Below are 23,568 nucleotides of genomic sequence, written 5' to 3'. Positions count from 1 at the left end.
TCTCAGAGACCTCCATCACATTTAGCTGCAGCAACCATCAGCGTATTCGTAGAAGGACAAGGGGCGAACTCGAGAGCTGTGGAGGCCTAGGGAGTGTGTGTCTCGCACGACAGCACCCACAGAGGAGAGGATCCCCTCAGAGCCGTGCCCAGACCCCGCTCTCCCCTCACGCCGTTCCCGCCTCCGCGAGGGGTCCTCGGCGCGGGCTGCCCTCCGCGCGCCTGCCGGGCCGCGCAGGCAGCGCCTTGGACGCCTGCAGGCGGCGGCTCGCGAGGACCCCTGGGTGGCGCCATTTTGGAGTGGCGGCGGCAGCAGCTCCGTTCCCGGTGCCTCGCTCGGGGTCTCTCTCGCTTCCTTCCCATCCGCCCCGCCGGCGGCAGCATGAGTGTGGTGGAGCACGTGCGCGAGATGGCGGCCGCCGGGCTGCACTCGAACGTGCGGCTGCTCAGCGGGCTGCTCCTCACCATGAGCGGCAACAACCCGTGAGTGCCCCGCCGGCAGGGGGCGCGCGGGGCGCGGGCCGTGAGGGAGCGGGGCCGCTCCTGGGCTCTCCCTGTCCCTGTCCCTGTCCCTGTCCCTGTCCCTGTCCTGTCCCGGCTCCTTCCCCTGAGCTGTCCCTGTCCCTGTCCTCTGCCCTGCCCCTCCCGGGGGTGGAGCCCGCCTCTGTTCGGGTATCGGCATCAGCGGCCCTTTGGGGTGCCCCCTACGACATGGGTGTCCTGGCAGAGAATCATAGAATCACCAAGGAAGGAACCTTGAAGGTTTTGTTTCACCCCTCCTGCCTCAAGCAGGGACACTTTCCACTATCCCAGGCTGCTCCAAGCCCTGTCCAGCCTGACTTTGGACACTTCCAGGGATCGGGCAGTCACAGCTTCTCTGGGCAACCTGTGCCAGGGTTCACCACCCTTACAAGGAAGAATTTTTCCTAATATCCAATCTAAAGCTGCCCTCTGTCAGTGTGAAGCCATTCCCCCTTGTCCTGGCACTCCAGGCCCTTGTAAATTGTCTCTCTGCATGCTTTTTGTTCGCTCCCTTCAGGTCCTGGAAGGCCACAGTTGGGTCATTTGGTCTACACATATATTTGGGGTTTATAGAGGGGGTTTTTATAATGTAGGAACAGGGATTTGGACCAGAACAGCTGTACAAGGAGCTGGGTTGCCTTTTAAACTTGAGGCCAAACAAAACTCTTGTGAAATTTGAACAGGCAAAATGCTGGATCCTTACCTAATAAAAGGTGAATGAATCCCAGGAGAAAGTTGATGCAGTGCAATGGATGTTTACAGCCTGTGGCTTGTTACAGAAGGGATGGGGGCAGTGGCCAAGCAGCCAAACATTGAGCTGCTGTTGCCGATCAGGTGTCAGCAGTGGCTGCTGGATTTGTTTGTTTACAGATAAAAGAAATTGGTGAGATAAGCCCTGTGTGAGGAGTCACTGCTGTTACTCAGTGCTCCTTCCTGTGCAATGAAGGGGCTGCAGCAGTTGCAAGTTGAAGCCAGACAAACCAAAGCTACAAATGCTTTGTTTCTGTAAGGTTTTGATTCTTTTCCAGCCATCTGATCTCAGCCTTTCTGTCTGCTTTTCTTCCAGGGAGCTGTTCTCTCCCTCTCAGAAGTACCAGCTCCTTGTCTACCATGCAGACTCCCTCTTCCATGACAAGGAGTACAGGAATGCTGTCAGCAAGTACACCATGGCCTTACAGCAGAAAAAAGCCTTAAGTAAAACCTCCAAAGTCAGGCCTTCTACTGGGAATGCTGCATCAACACCCCAAAGCCAGGTATTTAAGAACTGATAATGTGCTGCATCAAGTGATCACGTTCCCCCTTCCAGGTAATGTTGCTGACTCAATATTCACAGAGTCACTGAGGCTGGAAAAGATCCTTGAGGGTGAATCCCTGCCAAGTGCATCACTCACCACATCCCTGGGCATCACCTTTACATGTCTTTTAACCACCTTAGATTGTGCCTTTGTCATGTCAAATAAACCTGACCTTTAAGGCTAATTAGTTTGATCATATCTGTGGTGTTTTCTAGTGCAAAACTTAAAATGGTCTCCAGCATGAAATTTTTCTGTATGTGTACATCACACTTTCAATTTGAAGACAGGAACAATGTGAACAAGCAGGGAGCTGCATTGTTAACTTACATGCACCAGATATTTTTCAACACAGTATAAATATTTATGAGGAAACCTTATTAAAATTTTCATACCTGATTAAACCAGCATTGTATTTAAATCTTTCTTTTTTGTTTCAGTGTTTACCATCAGAAATTGAAGTGAAATACAAAATGGCTGAATGTTACACAATGCTGAAGCAAGATAAAGATGCCATTGCTATTCTTGATGGGATTCCTTCCAGGCAGAGAACTCCAAAGGTGAATTCTAGCAGGTTTTTGTCACAGCCTCATGGTCAGTGTATCTCTAGGGCAGAACATATTATGTAGGTTTAATGGCACTATGTCTTTTTCATTAGTTAGATATTGTTTGGTAACATTTCCAAATTTTAAATTAGGTGGTTTGGACCCTTTTCTTTAAAATCATACCAATTTTGTATTTCCTCTGTAAGAAAGAATTTAAAGAAAAAAAATGAGAGGAGTTAAATGTTTTGTGCATCTTTACTAACTTCTTGTATAGTTGGAGCAGTGACAAATCCTTGAGAGGCTGGAGACTTTGGCAAGTAGAAGGTTTGCTAGTGCTCCATCTTTTAAAATCTTTTAATCCTTTTCAACAACAGTTTAGATAATGTTAAATATTTAGATCCCTTTGTGGTCTGCAGTGCCAAATCTGTGGAGTCTTTGCTCGTTGGCTCTGCTACTCAGAAGGGCTTAAAAGATTAACACATCAGATCAGTCAGCTGTGTTTCATGTTAAATTGTCCTGAAAGTGTACAGGCTTAAACTCCAGTTAATGTCAGAGTGTTCTGACCAACTTGCAGAGCAGAAAAGGAAGAAAAGATTGAGAAAAGCAAACTTTTTGCCTATATAGGCCAGTAAATGGAAGTGCTGGAGCAGAAAGCAGCTACTTGTGTTGTGAGGAGCTCAGATAATTTCTGTTCTTTGGTCAATCATGGCTCCATTCAGAAGCTGAATGGAAACTCTCTCAGACTTGCTAAGCTAAGTCAAACACTTCCATGGACACAGAAGGGAGTGATTAAGGGATGTACAGATCCTTCTTGGCATTGTGTACTTGCCCGTCTTTTGACTTCTTTGCTGCAAACCCAGATTTCAAGGTGCACTGTGCATGTACAAAAGAAGGTAGATTTTATTTCTGTGCTCAGAAGGAAGCCTCAGTTTTCATGTGGTACCTTGGAGTGTTCTCAGAAATGCAGGTTGTGTTGTCTTCTGCCCAGAACAGAGGCAGGCAGGCTTGAAGACAGAGTTGTGACCTTTCTTAGTGGTTCTTTCTCCTCCTCACACTCAGCTGTCCCCACATTTCTGTTGCCTGCAGATCAATATGATGCTGGCAAACCTCTACAAGAAGGCAGGCCAGGAGCGCTCCTCGGTGACGAGCTACAAAGAGGTGCTGAGGCAGTGTCCCTTGGCCCTGGATGCCATCCTAGGTGGGTGTCTGCACTCTCAGTGTTCAGCCCTGTTAAAATTTTAATTACATTTCTGTAGCTGTCTAGCTTTTGCATGTCATACCCACATTATAGAAATTGTAGCAAGCCCCGTAATCAGCTGCTTGTGCTTGTCAGGGGATGGAGTTTCTGCTCCTCAGACAGTTTGTGTCAGAAGCATTTTTGGGTGGCTGAGACTGATGTCTGAACCCCTCTAAACAGGCTTGCTCTCGCTGTCTGTGAAGGGAGCAGAAGTGGCCTCCATGACCATCAACATCATCCAGAGCATTCCCAACTTGGATTGGCTCTCGGTGTGGATCAAGGCTTATGCCTTTGTGCATACTGGAGACAACACCAGAGCAATAAACACCATTTGGTAAGAGGTGGAAGAGCGTGGTGCAGTCAAATCATATATAAATTCTTGTCTCTAATGATATTCAAAATGTCATTTATAAATAACAGGCATTTATTTTCCCTTTAAGCTCTTTGGAGAAGAAGTCATTGCTGAGGGATAATGTGGACTTGCTGGGGAGCTTAGCAGACCTGTACTTCAGAGCTGGAGATAATAAAAACTCTATCCTAAAATTTGAACAGGCACAAATGCTGGATCCTTACCTTATAAAAGGTGAGTAAATCCTGAGAGAAGGTTGACCTGAGGAATAACATGCAGTGGAATATTGTTCATTGTTTCCCTAGCTTTCAGTTCAGAATTGACATTCAGAAGCTGCATGTCTTGATCCCTTCTAGGTAGTTGCACAGTTTAAAGTGGGTGTTTGTGGTTTTTGTGGCTTTTTTTCCTTGTGAATGAACTTTCTGTTTCCTGAGGATTGATCCTCCAACGTGTCTCTTTAGGAATGGATGTTTATGGTTATTTATTGGCACGTGAGGGTCGGCTGGAGGATGTGGAGAACTTGGGCTGCCGGCTCTTCAACATTTCTGACCAACATGCAGAGCCCTGGGTGGTGTCTGGGTGAGTTTTCTTTCCTTTCTCACCTCAGCTCTCCATTTGCTGAATGTGGTGGGTTGCAGCTGACACAGTGGGTCCAGCTTGTTTTGTTCAGAAGGTGCTTTTCTGTCCTGTCTGTTCTGCTCTTGGGTAACTTATATTAGCTCTCTGTAAATATCTATTGTGTTTTTTTTCAGTACGTTAAATTTAGAGTTACACATCCATGCAATGCCAACAATATATTAAATAGTAACAGGTTTAATATCTATTTTAAGGTTTTTTTAATTTCTGAAGAAGTTTTTTTCTTAACTTCGAATACAAGAAGTTCAATCCTCGTGACTGTGCACAGGCACTGCAGGCAGCACAAGTTTACAATCCCTCTCCTTTTTCTGTAGGTGTCACAGTTTCTACAGCAAACGCTACTCCCGTGCCTTATACTTGGGAGCCAAAGCCATCCAGCTGAACAGCAACAGTGTCCAGGCCCTGCTGCTGAAGGGAGCTGCCCTGCGCAACATGGGCCGCGTGCAGGAGGCCATCATCCACTTCAGGGAGGCCATCAGGCTGGCCCCCTGCCGCCTGGACTGCTACGAGGGTGAGCCCTGGGCAGCTGCTGCCAGCTGCTCTCTGGGAGGGCTGGTGCCCTGCTGATGGTGAGGCAAGGGAGTGGACAGCAGTTCTTTCCTCCTGTAAATAATTGTTACCCCAAAACCCACGGTGGGATCGGGGGGGGGTGTGAGAGAGCGTGTGGGTATGTAAGAATGATGTTCAGAAAGGGGTTTTCTTGGTTTTTGTGTTGTTCAATGTGGAGGTAAACAAACTTGGGTGTTTTGAGGAGCTCACTTTGGGATGATGATGTTAGCTGATGGTTAGCTCTGCTGGGAGCTTTGTTTTGTCGTATTTGTTTAAATATTTAAATCTGGCTGATCTCAACAGCAGCTTCAAGTACTGAAGAGTCCAGGTGAAGTATTAATTCTCTCAGTATTGGAATTGGACAGAAACATTAGACGAGGTGTACTTAGGGCTGGAGGTTTTTTTCAGAGGCTGACCATTAATAAACATCAAGTCAGTTATCTGTAGAATGAGTATGTTGACAAGCACAGATTCACTTTCTCAATTGCAATTTGTATTTGCTTATTGGAGTGTCAGCTGTTCAGCACCTGAGTGCTACTAAGTGCAAATAAAAGTGGAGGGCTGAGTGCCTGTGGTGCTGACTCAAACCCTGAAGTGTTTCCATCTCACACCACCAGGTCTCATCGAGTGTTACCTGGCATCCAACAGCATCCGTGAAGCCATGGTGATGGCAAACAACGTGTACAAAACCCTGGGGGCAAATGCACAGACCCTCACCCTGCTGGCCACAGTCTGCCTGGAGGACCCAGTCACACAGGAGAAGGCAAAAACATTGCTGGACAAAGCTCTCACACAAAGACCTGACTACATTAAAGCTGTGGTAAAGAAAGCAGAACTTCTCAGTAAGTTCCTTTTTCCCCCGTGTTGGTTTGTTTAAAGGTACCCTTGTACATGGAAGGGTGTTCTGGAGCCACATCCATGTGAAGATGTGACAGTGATGATACAGTCCAGGGTTTATCAGTTCTGTCCTGAAGGAAAAATCACAGGAATTAATCACATCCAGCAGCTGACATTACACTTAAATCAGCTGCAAACAAAATGTTTTGACTTCAAAGTAGATGTAATTGTGAATGTAACAGCTAGTGCAACAAAAAGTCATTGTGTAGAGTTAATCTTGCAAGAAGTAGAGCCCTGCTCTACTGACAGCTCTAGAGGGACAAATAGCCTTGTGTTGGGAAGACTGTGAGCACTGTGACTTTTTATAGATTTGTCTCAGCTGTTGATTAAAGCAGTAGTTTTGCCTGTGAACAGGCAGAGAGCAGAAGTATGAAGATGGGATTGCCTTGCTGAGGAATGCCCTGGCCAACCAGAGTGATTGTGTCCTGCACCGCATCCTGGGGGACTTCCTGGTGGCTGTCAACGAGTACCAGGAGGCCATGGACCAGTACAGCATAGCCCTGAGGTAAGGCACAGCCTGGCAGCAGGGGCTTTATAAGAACCACTAATCAGTTTCTCTGAGTAAAAAGATGAGCTGCTGATTGATGAGGATGAGAATCAGAGGTGGCTTCGTATCATTCTCCCTTAAAACAAACAAAACCACACAAATGACACCCTGTTCATGAATTGGTTGGTCTTAAGATTTCAAACTGAGAAGTGCAAAATGGAGGGACTGTATTAATGCTAAATATGTCACTAGGCTTGTGGTTCCTTGACTAACAAAAGGATTAAGGCATGGAATTTTTTATAGTTATTAATTATTTTATAGTCAGACCTTAGGATCCATTCCTTTACACTAGCAGGTGTATATAAAAATGAGCTGTTCTGTAAATTTAAATAGTATGACTCAACATAATCTAAATGCTATTTTAGGGTGTTACTTTTTAAAATATTCCCATATTTTGATTGCAACATCTTCAATTTGCCTTAAACCCAGCACTTTATGTCCCCTGCAAACTTGCATAGCTTAAATGGGTCAGCTGGTTTTCGCCTGCTTAGATTATATTTAGTCAGAGTCATTTAAATTTTTACTGCTTTCATGTTACTTTATAATTAGTATTGCTGGGAGAGGTGACTAAGTTTTCTGGAAGAGTGGGATGTTTAGATAAATGCATTCTTGGGGATCAGAACTGTTTTATAAAGAGATTTAAGACTCAGTGTTACAGCAGCTCAAGGGGAAGTTGCATCATCATCTAAAATAAGCTTCCTGATGATGTTAAACAGGAAGTGCAGACAACAGGATGAGAATTTATTGTTACTCTTTACACTGAGGCCACAAAGAGAAAAAAGTTTCAAGGCAATGCTTTCTTTTTCTTCCTTTCTTCAGTTTGGATCCCAATGATCAGAAGTCGCTGGAAGGATTGCAGAAAATGGAAAAAGAGGAAAGTCCAACAGATGCCACCCAGGAAGAAGATGTGGATGACATGGAGGGAAGTGGAGAAGAGGGGGACTTGGAAGGCAGTGACAGTGAAGCAGCTCAGTGGGCAGATCAAGAACAGTGGTTTGGGATGCAGTAAAAGCCTCCTGCTCCTTGTTTTGGCACTTGAACACACCACTAGGGCCACTCTTCTTAGAAGAACAGAAATTATGATTTTTTTTTTCAGTAACAAAGGACTTCTTTTTTTGTTTTAATAGACTCTGAAACCAATTAATAGTTCTGTGCATCTCAATATTGTGGAGATTTTTGATGCTTCTTATTTATTAAGTGTAAGGGACTAACTGCATCCAAGGTTATTTGCAACTTTCATTTTGAAAAATTCCTGCTAAAACCAAAACCATCAGAATCTGAGGTGTGTAATGAGCCTTTTGTTTGTGATGAAGACAATGTCTGAGTTCTGTCCAGGGCTGAGTGCTTGGGCAAATTGTAAATACAGTGGTTTGTACTCCTTTGTGGGAAAGTCCTTGCTCCTTTGTGTGCAGCCATTTGAGTCTGGGGGAGCTGCTCCCAGTGGAGTCTGGGGGAGCTGCTTGAGTGTGGCTGAAAGCAGCACTTTTCTTCTGCTGTGTTTGTTGAATTAATTTGTCTTTTTCTAGGGCATTACCTGTGCTGTCCAGGACAAATTTGGGACAATAGGCAACTTGGACTTGCTGGACACTTTTTATAGCTGATTTCTCTGTGTACAGGATTGAGCCAGTGGTGGAGAATTAAAGTCATTTCTTCAACCCTTACTAAACCCTGCAGTCACTTTAAGTCTGTACATGAGCATTTATTTTAAAATGCAGTTTAGTTTTATTTCAGTATGTTCCTGGAAGGTTTTGCAGCAGTGACTCAAAGCACTTTACATTCTGTGTACAGCACTGACATTTAAAATGCTATAAAAAGAATTAATCCCTCTTCCCTTGCACTGCTGGAGAAATGTTAAATTTTGCAAATACACATATTGTCCTGCTTTTTCCATGTTTATATACTTCCTGGCTTTGTCAGATAATTTCAAATTCATGTCTTTTTCCCTCACCTTTTGAAACAATTTGCTTCATGTACAAATTTCCAGCCTCAGCATTTCAAGGGTGAACTGCTTTGGGTAATCTAGAAACTGTTTCAGTTCTGTGGGCTTGATGTGTGGGAAGAGGAATTACTTATTTTTCTTACAGTTCTGATTTCCTTAGTCTTTAACAAAATGTGGTTTTATGATCTTTATATCAAGAGTTTAATTCCTTTTGTATTTATTTTGTTACCACAGGTGTGCTGGAGCACACAGACTTTTTAGACAGCTAAAAAATTAATTTTGAGTATCAGTTGGAGGAAAAATGTCTGTTTGTTACAAACACATGACATGGAAAAGAAGCTTCTCCCTGAAAGGCAGATAAGGGTAAAATATCCCTCTGTGATGTTGTATCAAAAATGCACAACAAAAGAGGCAGATTATTGTCTGTTTTGGAAATGTTCTGGTGTGTCATGGCTTACAGAGCAGGAGTCCAATAGTTCATCCATTTAAGAAAAGAAAACAGCTGCTTGTCTGTTCTCTCTGGAATTCTGTGGGCTTTAGAGTTTCCAAAATACCAGAGTGAGTGATGGTTCCCTGAAGGTGGTAGGGGAAGAGCAGCAAAGCAAAGCTGTCGTGGCAGTTGGGTTGGCATGAGCTGCTCCTGCTCTTGCAGTGAGCAGATTCACCAAACGTGTCACATCTCAGGGAGAGCAAATATTTCATTAATGACTTCCTGGCAGATGAGAGGCCTTGTCCTGTTCATCTCTTTGCTGTTGCTGTGGGATGCAGTGAATGGATTTCAGCTCATCACGTGGCTCCTAACAGAGAAAACGTGCAAGATATTCAAAGCATCTATTTTTATATAAAAAAGCTTTGATTTCTCCTCACACTCAGCATTCACCAGCTGAAAGCTGGGTAGCTGCATTTGCTTTCTAGTTGTATTCCAGACCTCTGCTGAGAATGAAAACTGAGTTGTTTGTGTTACTAAACTAAAGACAGGGTACATTTAATTGATGAGGAGTATATGAGGTATGTGCTGTATTTTTCAGCCATTTCTTTCTAATGGTTCCTTTGAATAGGTCATTCATTTCAGGTGGAGTCCACTGGCTTTGCACATTTCTCTGAAGTATTTACATAGAAGAGCAAACAGGAGAGCCACAGTTCTGTTGAAACCATTCTGCAGTGTGTAGATAATCTGATCATCTCTGCTTTTAGAACAGGCAGGAAACTAAAACTGCTTCAAGCTGAGTCCTTGGGTGCAGCTTGAGCAAACAAGTCCAGGCACAGCTCAGAACACCTAGAGATGGCTGTCAAAAGGGATTTGTACCCTCACAGCTTTGGTTTTCTGAGAACTTGGTTCCTTACTGGAAATGGGAAGTTGTGAGTCTGCAGGTGAGGCCTGGTGAGTACCTGATGTGTTGGGCTGAGTGTGATCTTTGCTAAGAGTTGCACTGTGGCTGTGGAACTCTGAGGTGCCATACATGTTGAGATTGTATAGAGAGATATATTTGGCCCTCACTTCAGAATTCTAGAGGGATTCTGCTTGCCTATTAATGAGCCTTCATTACTGCTTTAATTTTAGAATGTGATCTCTGGTTCTGCAGGGGTCTGGTACTCTCCAATGCAGTTACAGGCATTTAGTTCAGGGAATATAACAATTAGCCCTTAATAAGCAGCTGACCTCATTCCCTGCCTCAGTCACATGCTCTGCACCCAAGAAGAAAAGATCACAAAGCCAAGAACTGAAGTTCAGGCTGTGTTAGATCAGTGATGGAAGTGGAACAGTTTGGACATGAGGCAAGAAATCTGTTGCCATCCAGTTGTACTGTGAAGTGTAGGTGTGTCTGAGGTGCTGGGTAAGGGCAGAGTGCCCCTGTTTGCCTGAAATCCTTGAATTTAAACCACATATTCCATCACTAACTTTTAACTCTTTCCTGCTTTGACAGGAAGTGATGGGAAAGGGACAGAATTTCTTCAAACTGTACACAGACTTGGCTAAGGCTAAAAGGCTGAATTTGCCAGGGTCTGAAAGCAGCACACATTCCTGCTGTGGTTAGAAATTGCCTAAATAATGCATTTACTCCTCTCATGGGCTGATATCACCTGCAATACTGGCAGTGTTTCTAATTCTGAAGATTTCTAGATCATGGGAATTCAGGAATTGTGAAGCAGAAATAAAGGAGGGACTGAGGACTGCTGGCCAGTATCAGTGTTCTCTGTTGAACTGAGGTGCTTCTTTTGCTGCTGCTGCTGATTACAGAGAAATTCTTGATTAACTAGGACTTTTTTCCCCCCCTTTCAGTAACTGTCTTCCTCATTAAGCCTCTTTGTGTGGTGATTCTTCCTTTCTTGCTTTTCAGGAGCTCAGTGATGTGGAAACTGATCCATGCAGGGCAGAAGCAGGATTTCTGACTCAGCAAACCTTATTCCCTCATTTAGACCTCAGTGGTAAGGAAATCTCAAAGGCTGTGTCTGCCATTATTATTTCAAGTTACACAAACATACCACAACCAAATATATTTTAAAAACCCAGATCTGTCTTAAATTTAGTGACCTTAGGAGGGCTTAAACTCAGTATAAACCTATGGTCTCAAGCTAAATAGTCTTGGTTAAAATGTCCTTTGGAAGCTGGCCAGGAGGAGGCAAGGATGTATATAAGACTAGGTGTTTGGGGAGGAAATTGATAATAAAATACAGTTTTTTTGGTGCAAAGAGGGAAAAAATAAAATGTTCACCTGGGCAACTTTAGTGTAACAATTTATGTATTAAGGAAAGCCCTTTGGCCAGTCCCTATCACTTGATGGAACAACATAGAAAGAATAATCTCTCTTTTCATTTACTGGCTTGACCCTGGCCTTTGCAAAGTCTGGGGTGTGGGAGTGGGTCCCCAGTAGATGTTTACTCTGTACAAGCCTCTCTCTTTCCAAGAGCTTCCAGAGGGGCCAAGGACTTTGTGAGTTTGGAGATCAGATTCCTTTTCCTCACCTATCATCCCATCAAAACAGCAGAGTGGCAAATAGGGTGATGGTTTGGGGTATGAGGTAAATCCTGGAGCCTGATAAATTGATGCCCAAAGTCTTCTCTGCACCTCCATGTGGGTAAACTGTTGGGATGAGATCTTTTAGAAAACCTCTTCAGGTGCTCAGAGCTTCTCTCATTTCTCACCCACTCTCCTGGGGGTGGATGTGGGCTCTAATCATACTCAAATTCACCTCGAGGTAAAAATAGGGATATTGCCTGCCCTCTGTATTTAGAGTTTAATGTAATATGTCCATAATGCCTCATAACTTGAGCTATGGGGAGTGGTTTCTTTGCTCTGTGCTGTCAGTGGGCTCATCCATGTGGTGCTTTAGAGCTGGGGGTTTGCAGGGAGGAGGAGGAGGAGGAGGGGGAAGATGAAGCTGTTTATTTCAGCATCTCTTACCACATATTCTTGCACTGAGCACCTTGGCAACCCACTGAGCATCACGTTCTCCTCACATGGCTGAACTCCAGCTGGGGGACTCATTCTGCTTCAACTTGCAGATCATCATTTAAAGCAATGTTTAAGGTGTGAGTTGGTGTGAGTTGGCTCAGGAGCTGCTCACCAGCAGAGGAATGCAGCTCGGTGCTGAATAACGACTTCCCATCAGGGCTGAGCTTTCCTTTTGGCACCAGGGCTGGGGCCAAGTTCCACACGCAGAAAAAAGGGCGAGGAGAGCAGCCGGGCTGGAGCAGGCTCTGAGAAACCTCCTTTTCCCAGGCAGGCTGAGGCTGTGAAACTCCAGAGATGCTCGTGGGGCTCTTCCCCCACCTGCCCCGGGCTCAGGTGTCCCTGGGGGGCGCTGGGGCCGCCCTGCAGGGGAGGGGCCGTGCTGACAGCGCTGGCCGTGTGTGCCAGGGCCCGGCTCTAATTCCGGCTGCGGGAAGAGCCGCGGGGGAGATAAGGGAGGCTCTGACAGCCCCGGGGCGAGCAGCAGAGCTCAGCCTGCCCGGCACAGCACTACCATAGTAGGAAGCAGCTGCCAGCAGCTCAGCCCGATGCGTTAGCTCACCCTGCACCATCCTATAGAGCTGCTGGACCACGGAATTCGACCCCTGTATTTTTAAACCTCACACTGCTGCGTTTGAAGGGTCTCAGACGTGTCACCTCATTTGGATAACGCTGTTTGCCAGCAGGGTGCTGCTATCAGGGGCTGGAGGCTAAGAGGCATTACATTTAATGTAAAACACATTCCTAAGTTGTCTCTTATTCCAAACAAAATCTGGTGTTTGAGCTTTGGAGCAGAGCATTACAGGAGACTTGGAAATTCCAGCTCTTACCCTGAGAGTGCTTTAGCCTTGCCCAGCAGCAGCCTTGTGAGCTCGTGGCAGAGCAGCCCCTGGTCTGGGGAAGGGAGTAGCCCAAACAGCCAAGCACTCCCAGCAGGATGCTCGTGGTGTAGCAAACACGTTTGGCTCATCTTCCTTTTGTCTACAGAAAGGGAAGAGACCAGGAGCTACTTTAGGCTGGGGCAATTTGGAAAATAGAAAAGGACAAAAAAAAAAAAAAAAAGATGTAGTTGGGAAAGAATTGTTTATTTTACGTTTCTCAGAGGGATTTTACAAACAATGGAGCATTTTAAAAAAACTGAGTGATCAAAGTACTTGACAGTGTCCCTTAAACACACACACAAGCCCCTGGACAGAGGAAATCACGCCAGCGAGGAGGTCAATACTGCCGAGGAGCAGCTGCATCTGCATAGTTCTAGGAGGAAAGATTGCAATGGTGTTGGTGCTAAAGGTGTCATCCTGGCATTAAAATAAGAGCGCGCTGCAGAGCCCACGCAGGGACCTGCAGGAAACAAAGTGCATCAAATAACACGCCGAGCACGTATTGTAGAATAAATTTATTTACCTGATACAAATGAAACTAGGTGTGATGCTCCTTTACTGTCAGCATGTCAATAGACAATTGATCTTATTTACAACTTCTAAAGGTCACACATGCAGCTGTGGGAACTGGCTACGTCGTTGTTGCTTTTTAGATAAATGCATCACGATATTTTGTATTGCACCAACATCTGTCTTACTGCCTTAGATTTAAATAAGTTACATTACAGTGCAAAAGAGGTTGATTTGCACAGATGATAAAAAAATCCAACGTTATGAAGTGGAGGCTTACGGTTTAACATTCATCTGTAATCGTTTCCATGGATTTATAAATAGGAGAGCATTGTACAGAAGCTGTTGGAGTAGGATGTTTAGATGATACAATACAGAGAGAGATCCGTCTACACCCCAAGGCATGCATTATCTGATATTGTACATTGTAGAAACTGACATTTTACATACAGGAATATGGAAATCGGCTGACAGCTCCGCAATTCTTGTTCAAGGATAACCAAACTCTTCTCCATGCAGCACAGAAACCCAACTTCTCTGGAGAGAGTTCCGACTTGGTAAGCTATATTGCACGTTTGTACATCTGTATCATGAAGTCCTAATGGTACCACACATTTCTTCCACAGAGAACACAATGAGTTTTGTTTTTAAGGGAAAGCAAAGAATCTTTACACGATACATGCAGAAGTTTTGGTAGATGTGTTGCTAAAAACACATGCACGCAACAAAACAACCTTACATTTCTGCAAAATTGTTTAGGAAGCGATTACTCCAGTATTGCTGAAAAGGAAAGAAAGAAAAGGCATCAGTTAATGAAAGGATGAATGCTAAGTATCATTATACAAGCAAGACTAAGATCAACAGTGACAGAAGAAAGAATGTTAAGTTTGGTAACTGGCTGCTCTGTCGTTGAAGGGACACTCTCAGGTTACTTTGTTCTTGAATCTCAGAATCCTCTGGATTAAGGCTCAGCTCCCTTGATTATCAGCAGAGCCAGCACTTCCTACTCGAGACTGCAGTGAAAAACAATTAAGACACATTTAATTAGCTTTTGCCTTTCTCTGCCTGACCAGTGGCAACAGACAATTCTCACTGCTTTGGAATTTTTACTTTCAAGTTCCGTACTACGCACTTGTTTTTTCAGTCGAGGCATTAGGGCAGGCTTGGCCCCAAAGTGACCTAACAATGTCCCTTTTCCAAGCCAGGCAGCTTGTTCTGGGAAGCAGTAGGAAAGCCTTGAAGAAGTCATTAAACTACACAGATTAATGTGTAGGCAAAGGGTAGAGTACAAGGTCCTAAAGCTCCTGCTGTACTTCACCCCTACCACAGCATAAGGTCAGCCTTGTGTCTGGAGAGACTGCTCTGAGTCCCTACAGCTCCAGGGAAGCTCTTCCAAACACTGCTTCAACACTAAAATTTGGGCTCTCCTGCTAAGATTTGAAAATGCATATTAATGCAATTAAGGATGTAATTAGCAGAGATTAGGGAAACAGTTAATGGTTAGAAGTGCAAAAAAGTAAACAAGACAGGTGCAAGAGACAGACGACTCCATTGGTTTTACCTCCCTTCATCTCAGCACACTCAGCCCCCGTGGGCTGTGTACCATCAGCTCTGGGCTCGAGCTGTGTCGGGCTGGCACTGCTGTACTGCATTCTATCAGCAGATTAAAAACTCAGTTTCGTACCAGGAACCTCCCCAGCAGCCTCTCTACCAACACACGCCTCGGAGCACTTTGACAGACCAGTAGAAATGGTTTTCTGCAGCCTCTTTTGTACATTTTGTACAGCCTCATTTATTTGCAGTAACGTTTTGGGAAACCAAGTATGAACTATTTTTATTGCTCAGATGCCAGCAAGAAGGAGCAGCTCGTTGTGTAGCTCAGCACTTTGGATTGCTCACACGTGAAAGCAGAGAGAGCCCAAGGCACTGCAAAGACAAAAGCTCCTGGCTAAAAATTCAATGCATGACTGCAGCTGCCTGAGCATCCTCCTTGCTACAGAACACAGGATTCAGGAGGAGCTGCTCTCATTCCAAACCCCAGTGGGTTCCCAGCACAAGCCAATATCCTTCCTGGTGTTCCCAGCATAAGGCAGCATCAATCACACGATTGATCCTGGTCTTACACACCCCTCTCACAGCAGAGAATAAGCAGTGATGTGTGAGGGCACCAAGGAATCCAGAAAACAGCAGAGATGAAAAAGCTCGGTGAGATGGGAGCAAAGAGAAACAAAAAAAAATGAAGTTATTTTTTAAGAATGGAGTGGGAGATCAAGCCTGGGGAATTCTGAGTTAGTCCTGCTTGAACAAGGACTGCTGTCTGTGGGCTAACCTGGCTCAACAGGAGTTACCTTCCTCAACCTCAGCACTGGGGAGGTTGGAGAGGAAACACTTGGGACCAAACAAACGAGTCTGTCCTGCAAAGTCCTCCCTTCCTGGTTTCTCCAGCTGAAAAGACTGAGGCTGAAAGATGACAGGATCTATACAGCTAAGGATAAACACTTTAGTTCAGACATTTCCTGCAGAAATTACAAACTTTGCACTGCAGTTCTGTACTTTCTATGACAGAAAAGCCCTCAGCTTCTTCAGCTCCTGCTGCAGCCTCCCCCAGCCTGCTCAGCTCCAGGGCTGAAGCCCAGACCCAGCACTCCAGCTCCAGGACCACAAGGATGTGATTCCAGGGCAGGATGCTTCACTGCCCAGGGGGAAGCTCAGGTAGGTCTGAACATTTGGCCAATCCCAACCAGCCAGGGGTGGGATTTACAGCACTTGGAGAACAGAATGCTGAAAGCACAGCACAGCTGCCATCCAACCTGAGCTGCTGATCCTGGGGAACCCTATGGCTCCATTTCTGCAGGGAAACTTGGACAAGACTGGGAGAAACAGAGGAAAACCAGGACAGATGAAGATTGCTTGGGCTCTGTAGGAGCACATTGTAAAACCTGACTGTCCTGTAAGCTCAGGAGCCTGCAGGGATGGATCCCAACATCTCCATTTGCCCACCACTCATCCAGATTTGAAGGCAAAGTCCAAAGAACACAAGGCCCTACCCCAGATGCCTCTGAGACAGTGGCACAAATGAGCTCTCAGATCTCTATGGAAATCCATGACAAGCAGCAAGATTCATCTTCAACACTGACAGATCCAACAGAGAAGGTGCTGAATTCTGAATATTCTGAATTCTACTTACTGACAGTCATTTTCCCCTTCAGCTTCTTAAGAGAGGCAAAAAGGGGGTGTATGGCAGAATTATTTGGGATAAAAGACAGGAACAGGATTGTACAAGAAGCAGAATTATTCATGGTGGCAGCCACACACGTGGCTTTAAAAAGGCCACCACATGGTGCTCTGAGGCTCAACAGAACCTGTGTTCAAGGATTCAGTGGCACTCCTGCCCTGGAAATGTCTGTCAATAGCAGTGGGAGCACACAGAACTAAACTGCTGATTTGTTTCCAGCAAATAACACATTGGTACACACTTTGATCTCAAGGAATCCCACATCACAGGAACTATTATTTTTTGTTTCAAGGAGCAGGGACAGGTCTCATGCTGCTGATTTGTTATTGATACAGCTAAAGGCCAGTTAAGGCCAGTGGTTTTGTGGAATGCAAAACCTTAGTTTGGCTCTTCCACACCAAAAAAGGGCATTTGAATGCTCACAGTTTGGCAACACACCTGCTACATCATCAGGCCAGCTCCTCTAAGCCACTCCAGCATCAACTCAAGTCAAAGTCTCTATGAACAAAGTATCACAATGCAGTGGAATTTCTGATAGAGCCTCTGTGTTCTGAGGGAGCACCTCTCCACTTGAGAGCTTAAACCTAGAGAATTATGTGTGCTCGCTGGATTCCAGCTGGCAGCAAGACAACATAGCCTGGAACTATCCTTCCCCTCCAAGAGGGATCACAAAGCTGATTGAATTTGGTTTCTAAAGCAGACTGAGCCAGCACAAGATAACAGCACCTGCTGCTCTACAGACACAGTGACCCCAGGGCAGGTTTCAAAGACTGCCCTGTTAAGCTGAGACTGTTCTTTTGCCTTCTCAGATGGCAAATAACAAATAATGAGCTGGTTTTGCCAGGAGCAGCACCTGCCCTTCGAGCACTGCAGGGACCAGGGAAGGGTGCTCAGCTCTGAGGGACAGCCCCTGATTCAGAGCAGGGAAAAGCTTTGGAGTAAACCAGCACCTGACCACGAGTACCAGAGAGTTTTGGACACTAAACATTCATGGTAACAGCTGTCAGGATCTTAAGTTACAGATTTGTCTGATTTTATCTCAAACTTAAGACCAAAAGCTGTAAGACCTTGGGGCACTAAGGCTCCCAGGTGCTATAAAACAAGACCCTAAAATACACTAAACCAAAAGCAAGTGCTTTGCCTTTGGAATCAGTAATTTGAGCTTCAGACCACAAAACGAGAGTCTAAAGTGGTGATAATAATGTAGCACAGCAGAGTTTGACAAAACACAGCATGGGAATGAAGGAAATTACTATTTATTCTTCAACATGTATACAGCATATGCTATTTTACAGCAAGTCACCACTGGCAGGGTGAAATGGGAGAAAAATACTCACTTTAGTCGATGAAAGTTGGAAGGCATTGGAGAAAAACACCACAGTTAGGACTGTTAATGACTTACACATTGTTGATACAGGACTGAATTTGAAAACATGCTTTAACATTTACCGTAATAATGAAGGTGGTTAGTGCCACATTAAAATAAAAATAGTTCTATACAATATGTTCAATTTGGTCATGTGCTATTTACAGATTTTACAAAAAACACACACGAGCTTGTTACTTCAAGTCAGGCTAACAACAGGCCAGCAGAGTAACTCCATGTATACAACTGAGCATTAGTGCCCTAAGTGTAGGAAATCCAATTTCTAGCTATGCAGTGCAAGTTATTTTTTCAGGTCTCATTGCAAATTTTGATCTTAAAGGGGGGAAAAAAAAAGAAAGAAAAATAAAAGCTCTGACATGTGTAAAAAAGGTATTAAATCCCAACTTAAACCCTTTTTTGAATTGAAACAGATTGTGTGTGTTAAAAAGGCTTTAGATTTAAGGAGACAGAAGTAGCCCTCCCTATCCCTGCATAATGGGCAACACTGGCAAAGTAAGGTCTGTTACAATAAAATACAATAGACAAATAAATAATCCTTAAAAAAAAACAACCCTATGTGTGTGGAGAGTATGGAAGAACCCCAGCAGGCTGCACCTGGAATGGCATTTTCTGCACGAGCGAGATCAGGCATACCTCATACAGAAAGTGGTGTAAACAAGGACAGTCAAGAACCGAGAGTGAGGGAAGAGGGGACCGAGAAGAAATCCTGACCCAGGGAGCAGGACTCTCTACCCAGTGCAGAAAGTTCTGCTTGTGAACAAAACCTGACTTTATGACAAATTAAGTTTGGATGATCATGCAGAAGACAAACAGTTACATGCTTTTTTAGTTTTAGACAACACACATTCATTCCCTAAAATCTGCTGCCAATTTAGTTTGATAGTGTCCGCTGGCTCAAAAAAAATTTACTTTTTTTTACATGATGAATAGACTATTGAACAGAACACTGTACATGCTTTTCATCTACAAAAAAATATTTGCATAAAATAGTGTTAGTTCTCTGTACATGTCAATGGACACTTTAACTGTGTATAAAAGAGGAATATATTGCCCCCACTGAAGTCAGAAAAAGCAAAAAACCAAAATCTAGATTATGAAACCTCCATCACCGGCAAATATGTTCATGTGAAAATTCAGCAGAAATAGACAGTTGCTCTAAACAATAAAAAAATTAAGTTAAACTTTTTTTTTTTCTCCTTTGAATGTAAAACTCGTCACCATGTCAGTCAAGACCAGAACATATCACTAAAGTTAGTGTCTGTGCTGTAAAGCCAGATAACCAGGGGCATAGTAATGAACACAAACGGCCAGGAAACTCCTTCGGTGCATGCTGACAGAGCACAGGGTTTGGTGGCAGGCCGCACACTATCATCTTTACCAGGTTCCAGGTAGTTACGGGCCACATATTTAAGTGTCTCATCCAGCAGAATGACAGGGAGGGAGATTTTCAATACCATCAGCCACTGCGTCACGTTCAGAGGTGTGATCTGGAAGATAATCTGAAAGAAAAGCCAGGGGTTACCAAGCTCCCCCTCCAGCCCCAGCCAAGGTTTTGCTCTGTCTAGAAGTTGAGGGGTGGGGGTAAGGCATGGGCACTTACAGGCAGTGGTTCCACATAAAGGATAAGGAAGTGGAGGGACATGGACAAGCAAATGGCCCCCACCAGCCAGATGTTCTCCCACGGGGGCATCCTCATCAGGGACTGGTTTTCTGACAGGCTGCAACAGAAACACAGCTCATGTGTGACTCTGACACCAACAGGAAGCTCTGAGAACCACAAAGCAGCCTGGCACAGCACGGGGACCCCAGGCAGGAAACGGCTCAGGACACAGTTTGGATGCTGCAGCTTCAACTGGCCTGAAAGTCAGCTTAGCACAGCAGCCACCATCAGCCTCAGGTCTGTTCTTCAAAGTCTCGAGTGTTCTGTCCTGACCTAGTCTATTCTTCTCACTATGACCCCAAAGTCTTCTCCATGGGAGGGAAAGGGAGGTGTGGACATGGCAGCCTAAGAGAGCTGAGTCTACCAGGGCCCCAGGTGCACCCACTTCTGCTGGAGTTCACTGAAAGACTGACATGGGGTCAAACACTTTCACCTTCTTAATGCTGGCTCTTGATTCCATCTGCATTTAGGCTGTGCTGGAGAAGGGGCTGAGATCCAGAGCAGCAGATGTGGAGCAGTATCTTTATGTAGGACTACCCCAGTGCACTTGTATTTCAAGTTTATTTGTTTTTAAATTAACTGACCTCTAAGCTATTTGAAGAAAAATACCCTTGACATTGTGCTATTTAGTGGTTTCCATTTATAATCTAATATTAATTGGCTAAACCCACACTCCCTTAGGGCAGGAAAAACTATTTTCCATATCTTCAGCATTCTTATTTTAGTTCTCCTTGATATCACTTTATACAAACATAGTAGGGATAATCTGATTGATTAAGCTTAGATTAAAAATAATGGAAAATATTTCAGTTGCTTGTGCTTAGTAAAATACCAGAATGAATTGGCAGACTTAAAAATACACCTTATGATAAGAGATCTCAAATGTTATCTAAGAGTCAGTTTGTTTGCACTACCAGAACTCAGAAGGGAAATGTGACTCACTCTTCATTAGCTGAGCTGTTCACCAAGGATCAAATTGCACAAAAAGCAGGATTTTGGATAAGCTATGCAGGGGCTTGGCTTTCCTGTGGGGACATACGAACCTGTTGAGAGCATTGCACATCTCTATGGTGACAAGCACAGAGAGAGCCATTGTCATGGGGTACGGGGACTCAAACACCACACAGTCCACCCCATAGAAGTCTGGATTGTCCTCCTTGCACTGCAGAAAATGGCTCTAGAATAGAACAGACACAACTCACTTCCACAGCTTGTTAACTTTTAAAATGTAAAACAGGCAACCAGGAAAAAAGCAGGGAGTATTATAGAAAGGGAAGTTTCTACTCTGACTCCTAAAACCAGTGCTTACAAACTTTTGCTTGTTTTAGAAAAATCCTCTTTAGGCTTTTACTTGCAAGACAACAATTTGTCCTTCAAATTGTTAAAAGCTCAGGTATCCCACCTCTGAGCTTTCCTATCAAGACTAATTAATCATGATCAAGTTTTACAGGGTAAGTCTGAAAATGTTTAATTATATAAATTCCCATAACCTACCGGGTTTGGACAGTCATTTCAAGTATGAAAGCAGCAGCAACCTCCCCTCTCCCCCCAAAGATATTAAACTGAGCAAATACCAGCTGGTAAAAGGAAACTTTTGGACCACCATCAGCAGCAATAAACCACCAAGCAGCAGCACCCACTGTGGCAGCACCAACATAACCTGCAAGGAAACAAAGAGCTTTTCTCAGCACTCTGAACTGTATGCAAGACAAGACCTCACTCGTCACACTTAAACTTCTCAAGGCCTCAAGACTTCCAATACTGAAAAAAAAAACCTTGTAATTCATGTCTTAGTTTATTGAAGGAAAAAAAAGCCATCAGTACTCACATCCAATAGCCAGGTAACGGAAGAAGAGCCACCCACTGATGAGGGGCTCTTTGGGGTTGCGCGGGGGCTTATTCATGATGTCGAGGTCAGGAGGGTTAAAGCCCAGGGCAGTGGCAGGCAGACCATCAGTCACAAGGTTTACCCACAGCAGCTGAACAGGGATCAGAGCCTCAGGAAAACCCAGGGCAGCAGTCAAGAAGATACTACAAAGAAACCCACCAGTTACAAGCTTATTCTTGTGCATGTCAGGAACGTTTAAGCCTAAACCTGCAGCAGCACTTCTGTTCTCTCTTACCCACTGAGGATCACAAGCTGAATATTCACAATCAGAAAACTAAACACATATCCAAGAGCAAAGACTAACCACTGGCATGTAAGCTTTGAAGCATTGCCTTCTTCTGATAACTTCAAAAATTGAAGACTTTTGACTTTAGGGTTGTTTTTTCTCCACTCTACTTGTCTCTACAGCTAAATATCTACATACACATGGGTAAAGGCTTGCAAACCACTTTTAAAAAGACACATTTTGGCTCAAATAACTAACCTTCATTTCCCTAGATTATTGCTATTCCCTGCAGAAGTTTATTGAGCCTGTAACTTTCATGGCTCCAAGCCTGTGTGAATAAATAAAACAGAAATAGGGGCTGCAGCAAGAGCCACATGAAGGGCAGCCTTAAAGCTGACAAGAAACAAGGCAACACAACTGCTGTGTTTTATCCCACTCTGGGAAAGGTCTGCTTTGATGGAAGGACTGTGAGGAGATCCATATTTACATTTTGACACCAGCAATGCATTCTGTGGTGCTGGGTCACCACTGCTCCTCCCAGAGGAACACAAGCCATGTTCATGGAACCTGAGGTTAAACAAACATCTAAGCTATGCCTGGGACTAAGTTATCTGAAATTCCACATCTCGTACTGTTTGATTAAGGTTTTGGTTTTCCTTCTTTAGAGAATAATTCCAATCATAGAAATAACTGGAAAGCATTACCTGCTGAGCTAGAATATTCTAAATACAACTGTACAACTTTTGTGGCAAGCTACAATTCTTCACTAAAGACAGGCCAGAAACATGCAACTTCCACAGAGATCCATTACCTGGAGAGCCTCCTCCTCCTCTGGTTTTAGTGAGAAATACTGGAAGACTCCATCATCACTACTCTAGCTCAAAGAAAAAAATCAATTTAAACCTACCAAACAACTTCCCCAACATTGGAGGAGATCAGGTATCGGATGAACTGTTTCATGTTGTTATAAATTGCACGTCCTTCTTCCACAGCAGCCACAATTGTGGAGAAATTGTCATCTGCTAAAACCATTTCAGAAGCAGTTTTGGCCACTGCAGTACCAGAACCCATGGCAATTCCAATTTCTGCTTTCTTCAGTGCAGGGGCATCATTGACACCATCACCAGTCTAAAATGAGAATTCAGGGTTGGAAATGAATCAGTAAATAAGGTGGGCACTAACATACAGATCCAGAAAGGAATTTTACACTGGGTGTGGTTTTGGATCCTTAAAACTCACTAAATGCAGGGAAACATGGAAGCAAGTGTTTTCCAGAATGGGGAATTACTCAGAGAAGGCCTAATTAGGGTTTAAACATCATTTGCCTTTCAAACCAAGGAACCATCACATACCATGGCCGTGATCTCATCAAAAGACTGAAGGAACTCCACGATTTTGGATTTGTGGGAAGGCTCCACCCGGGCAAAGCAGCGGGCATGGTGACAGGCATCCCTCTGGGCAGCCAGGGACAGCTCATCAAACTCCCTGCCCGTGAAGGCTTTGGTGGACACGTCCTCGTCCTCCACGAAGATCCCGATGCGGCGGCAAATGGCCACAGCCGTGCCCTTGTTGTCCCCAGTGATCATAATAACCCTGATGCCAGCCTGTCTGCACAGCTTTATGGAGGAAGCCACCTCAATCCTCGGGGGATCCAGCATTCCCACGCAGCCCACAAATGTCAGGTTGGTCTGAAACAAGATCCAGCGAGTTTTAGTGCAAGATCCTGCAGATTTCTCCTCTGGCAGCAGAGAAAGAATTGTTTTCCCTGCATGTTACACCTGTGTCCTGACATTTGGGATCACTCCTTGTCCTGCCTTA

General features: G+C 44.5%; 2 protein-coding genes across 3 annotated transcripts in view; one reads left to right on the top strand and one right to left on the bottom strand.

Annotated features, from left to right (window-relative positions):
• Positions 1-277: 277 nt before the first annotated feature.
• On the top strand, positions 278-8,239 carry ANAPC7 (anaphase promoting complex subunit 7). The gene is made up of 11 exons (XM_059863181.1): positions 278-482; positions 1,588-1,774; positions 2,254-2,373; positions 3,445-3,556; positions 3,776-3,929; positions 4,036-4,178; positions 4,406-4,523; positions 4,895-5,091; positions 5,747-5,971; positions 6,381-6,531; positions 7,393-8,239. Exons 1-11 carry the CDS (start codon positions 382-384, stop codon positions 7,580-7,582), a joined length of 1,698 nt encoding a protein of 565 aa, XP_059719164.1. The 5' UTR covers positions 278-381; the 3' UTR covers positions 7,583-8,239.
• A 4,790-nt stretch (positions 8,240-13,029) lies between these two features.
• ATP2A2 (ATPase sarcoplasmic/endoplasmic reticulum Ca2+ transporting 2) overlaps positions 13,030-23,568 on the bottom strand; it is a 43,608-nt gene continuing 33,069 nt past the window's right edge. Inside the window, exons 14-21 of one of the 2 annotated variants that reach the window (XM_059863180.1) lie at positions 23,103-23,438; positions 22,658-22,878; positions 21,465-21,667; positions 21,211-21,296; positions 20,680-20,813; positions 19,577-19,694; positions 19,355-19,475; positions 13,030-14,134 (exon numbers count right to left, since the gene is read on the bottom strand). In XM_059863180.1, the coding sequence (XP_059719163.1) occupies positions 14,121-14,134; positions 19,355-19,475; positions 19,577-19,694; positions 20,680-20,813; positions 21,211-21,296; positions 21,465-21,667; positions 22,658-22,878; positions 23,103-23,438 (1,233 nt within the window). In that variant the 3' untranslated portion in view covers positions 13,030-14,120. Of the gene's footprint in view, positions 19,476-19,576; positions 19,695-20,679; positions 20,814-21,210; positions 21,297-21,464; positions 21,668-22,657; positions 22,879-23,102; positions 23,439-23,568 lie in introns of both variants that reach the window. The other variant, XM_059863179.1, reaches the window with a different exon arrangement.

This window comes from Haemorhous mexicanus, chromosome 19 (genome assembly GCF_027477595.1).
Source record: "Haemorhous mexicanus isolate bHaeMex1 chromosome 19, bHaeMex1.pri, whole genome shotgun sequence".
In the NCBI taxonomy this organism is placed as follows: domain Eukaryota; kingdom Metazoa; phylum Chordata; class Aves; order Passeriformes; family Fringillidae; genus Haemorhous; species Haemorhous mexicanus.
This window is presented reverse-complemented; position numbering and strand designations above follow the sequence as displayed.

Coding starts and splice junctions, on each gene's coding strand:
- ANAPC7 (XM_059863181.1), top strand. CDS start 382: ATGAGTGTGGTGGAGCACGTGCGCGAGATGGCGGCCGCCGGGCTGCAC. Junction 483..1,587: donor ACCATGAGCGGCAACAACCC/GTGAGTGCCCCG, acceptor CTTTTCTTCCAG/GGAGCTGTTCTCTCCCTCTC. Junction 2,374..3,444: donor CCAGGCAGAGAACTCCAAAG/GTGAATTCTAGC, acceptor TGTTGCCTGCAG/ATCAATATGATGCTGGCAAA.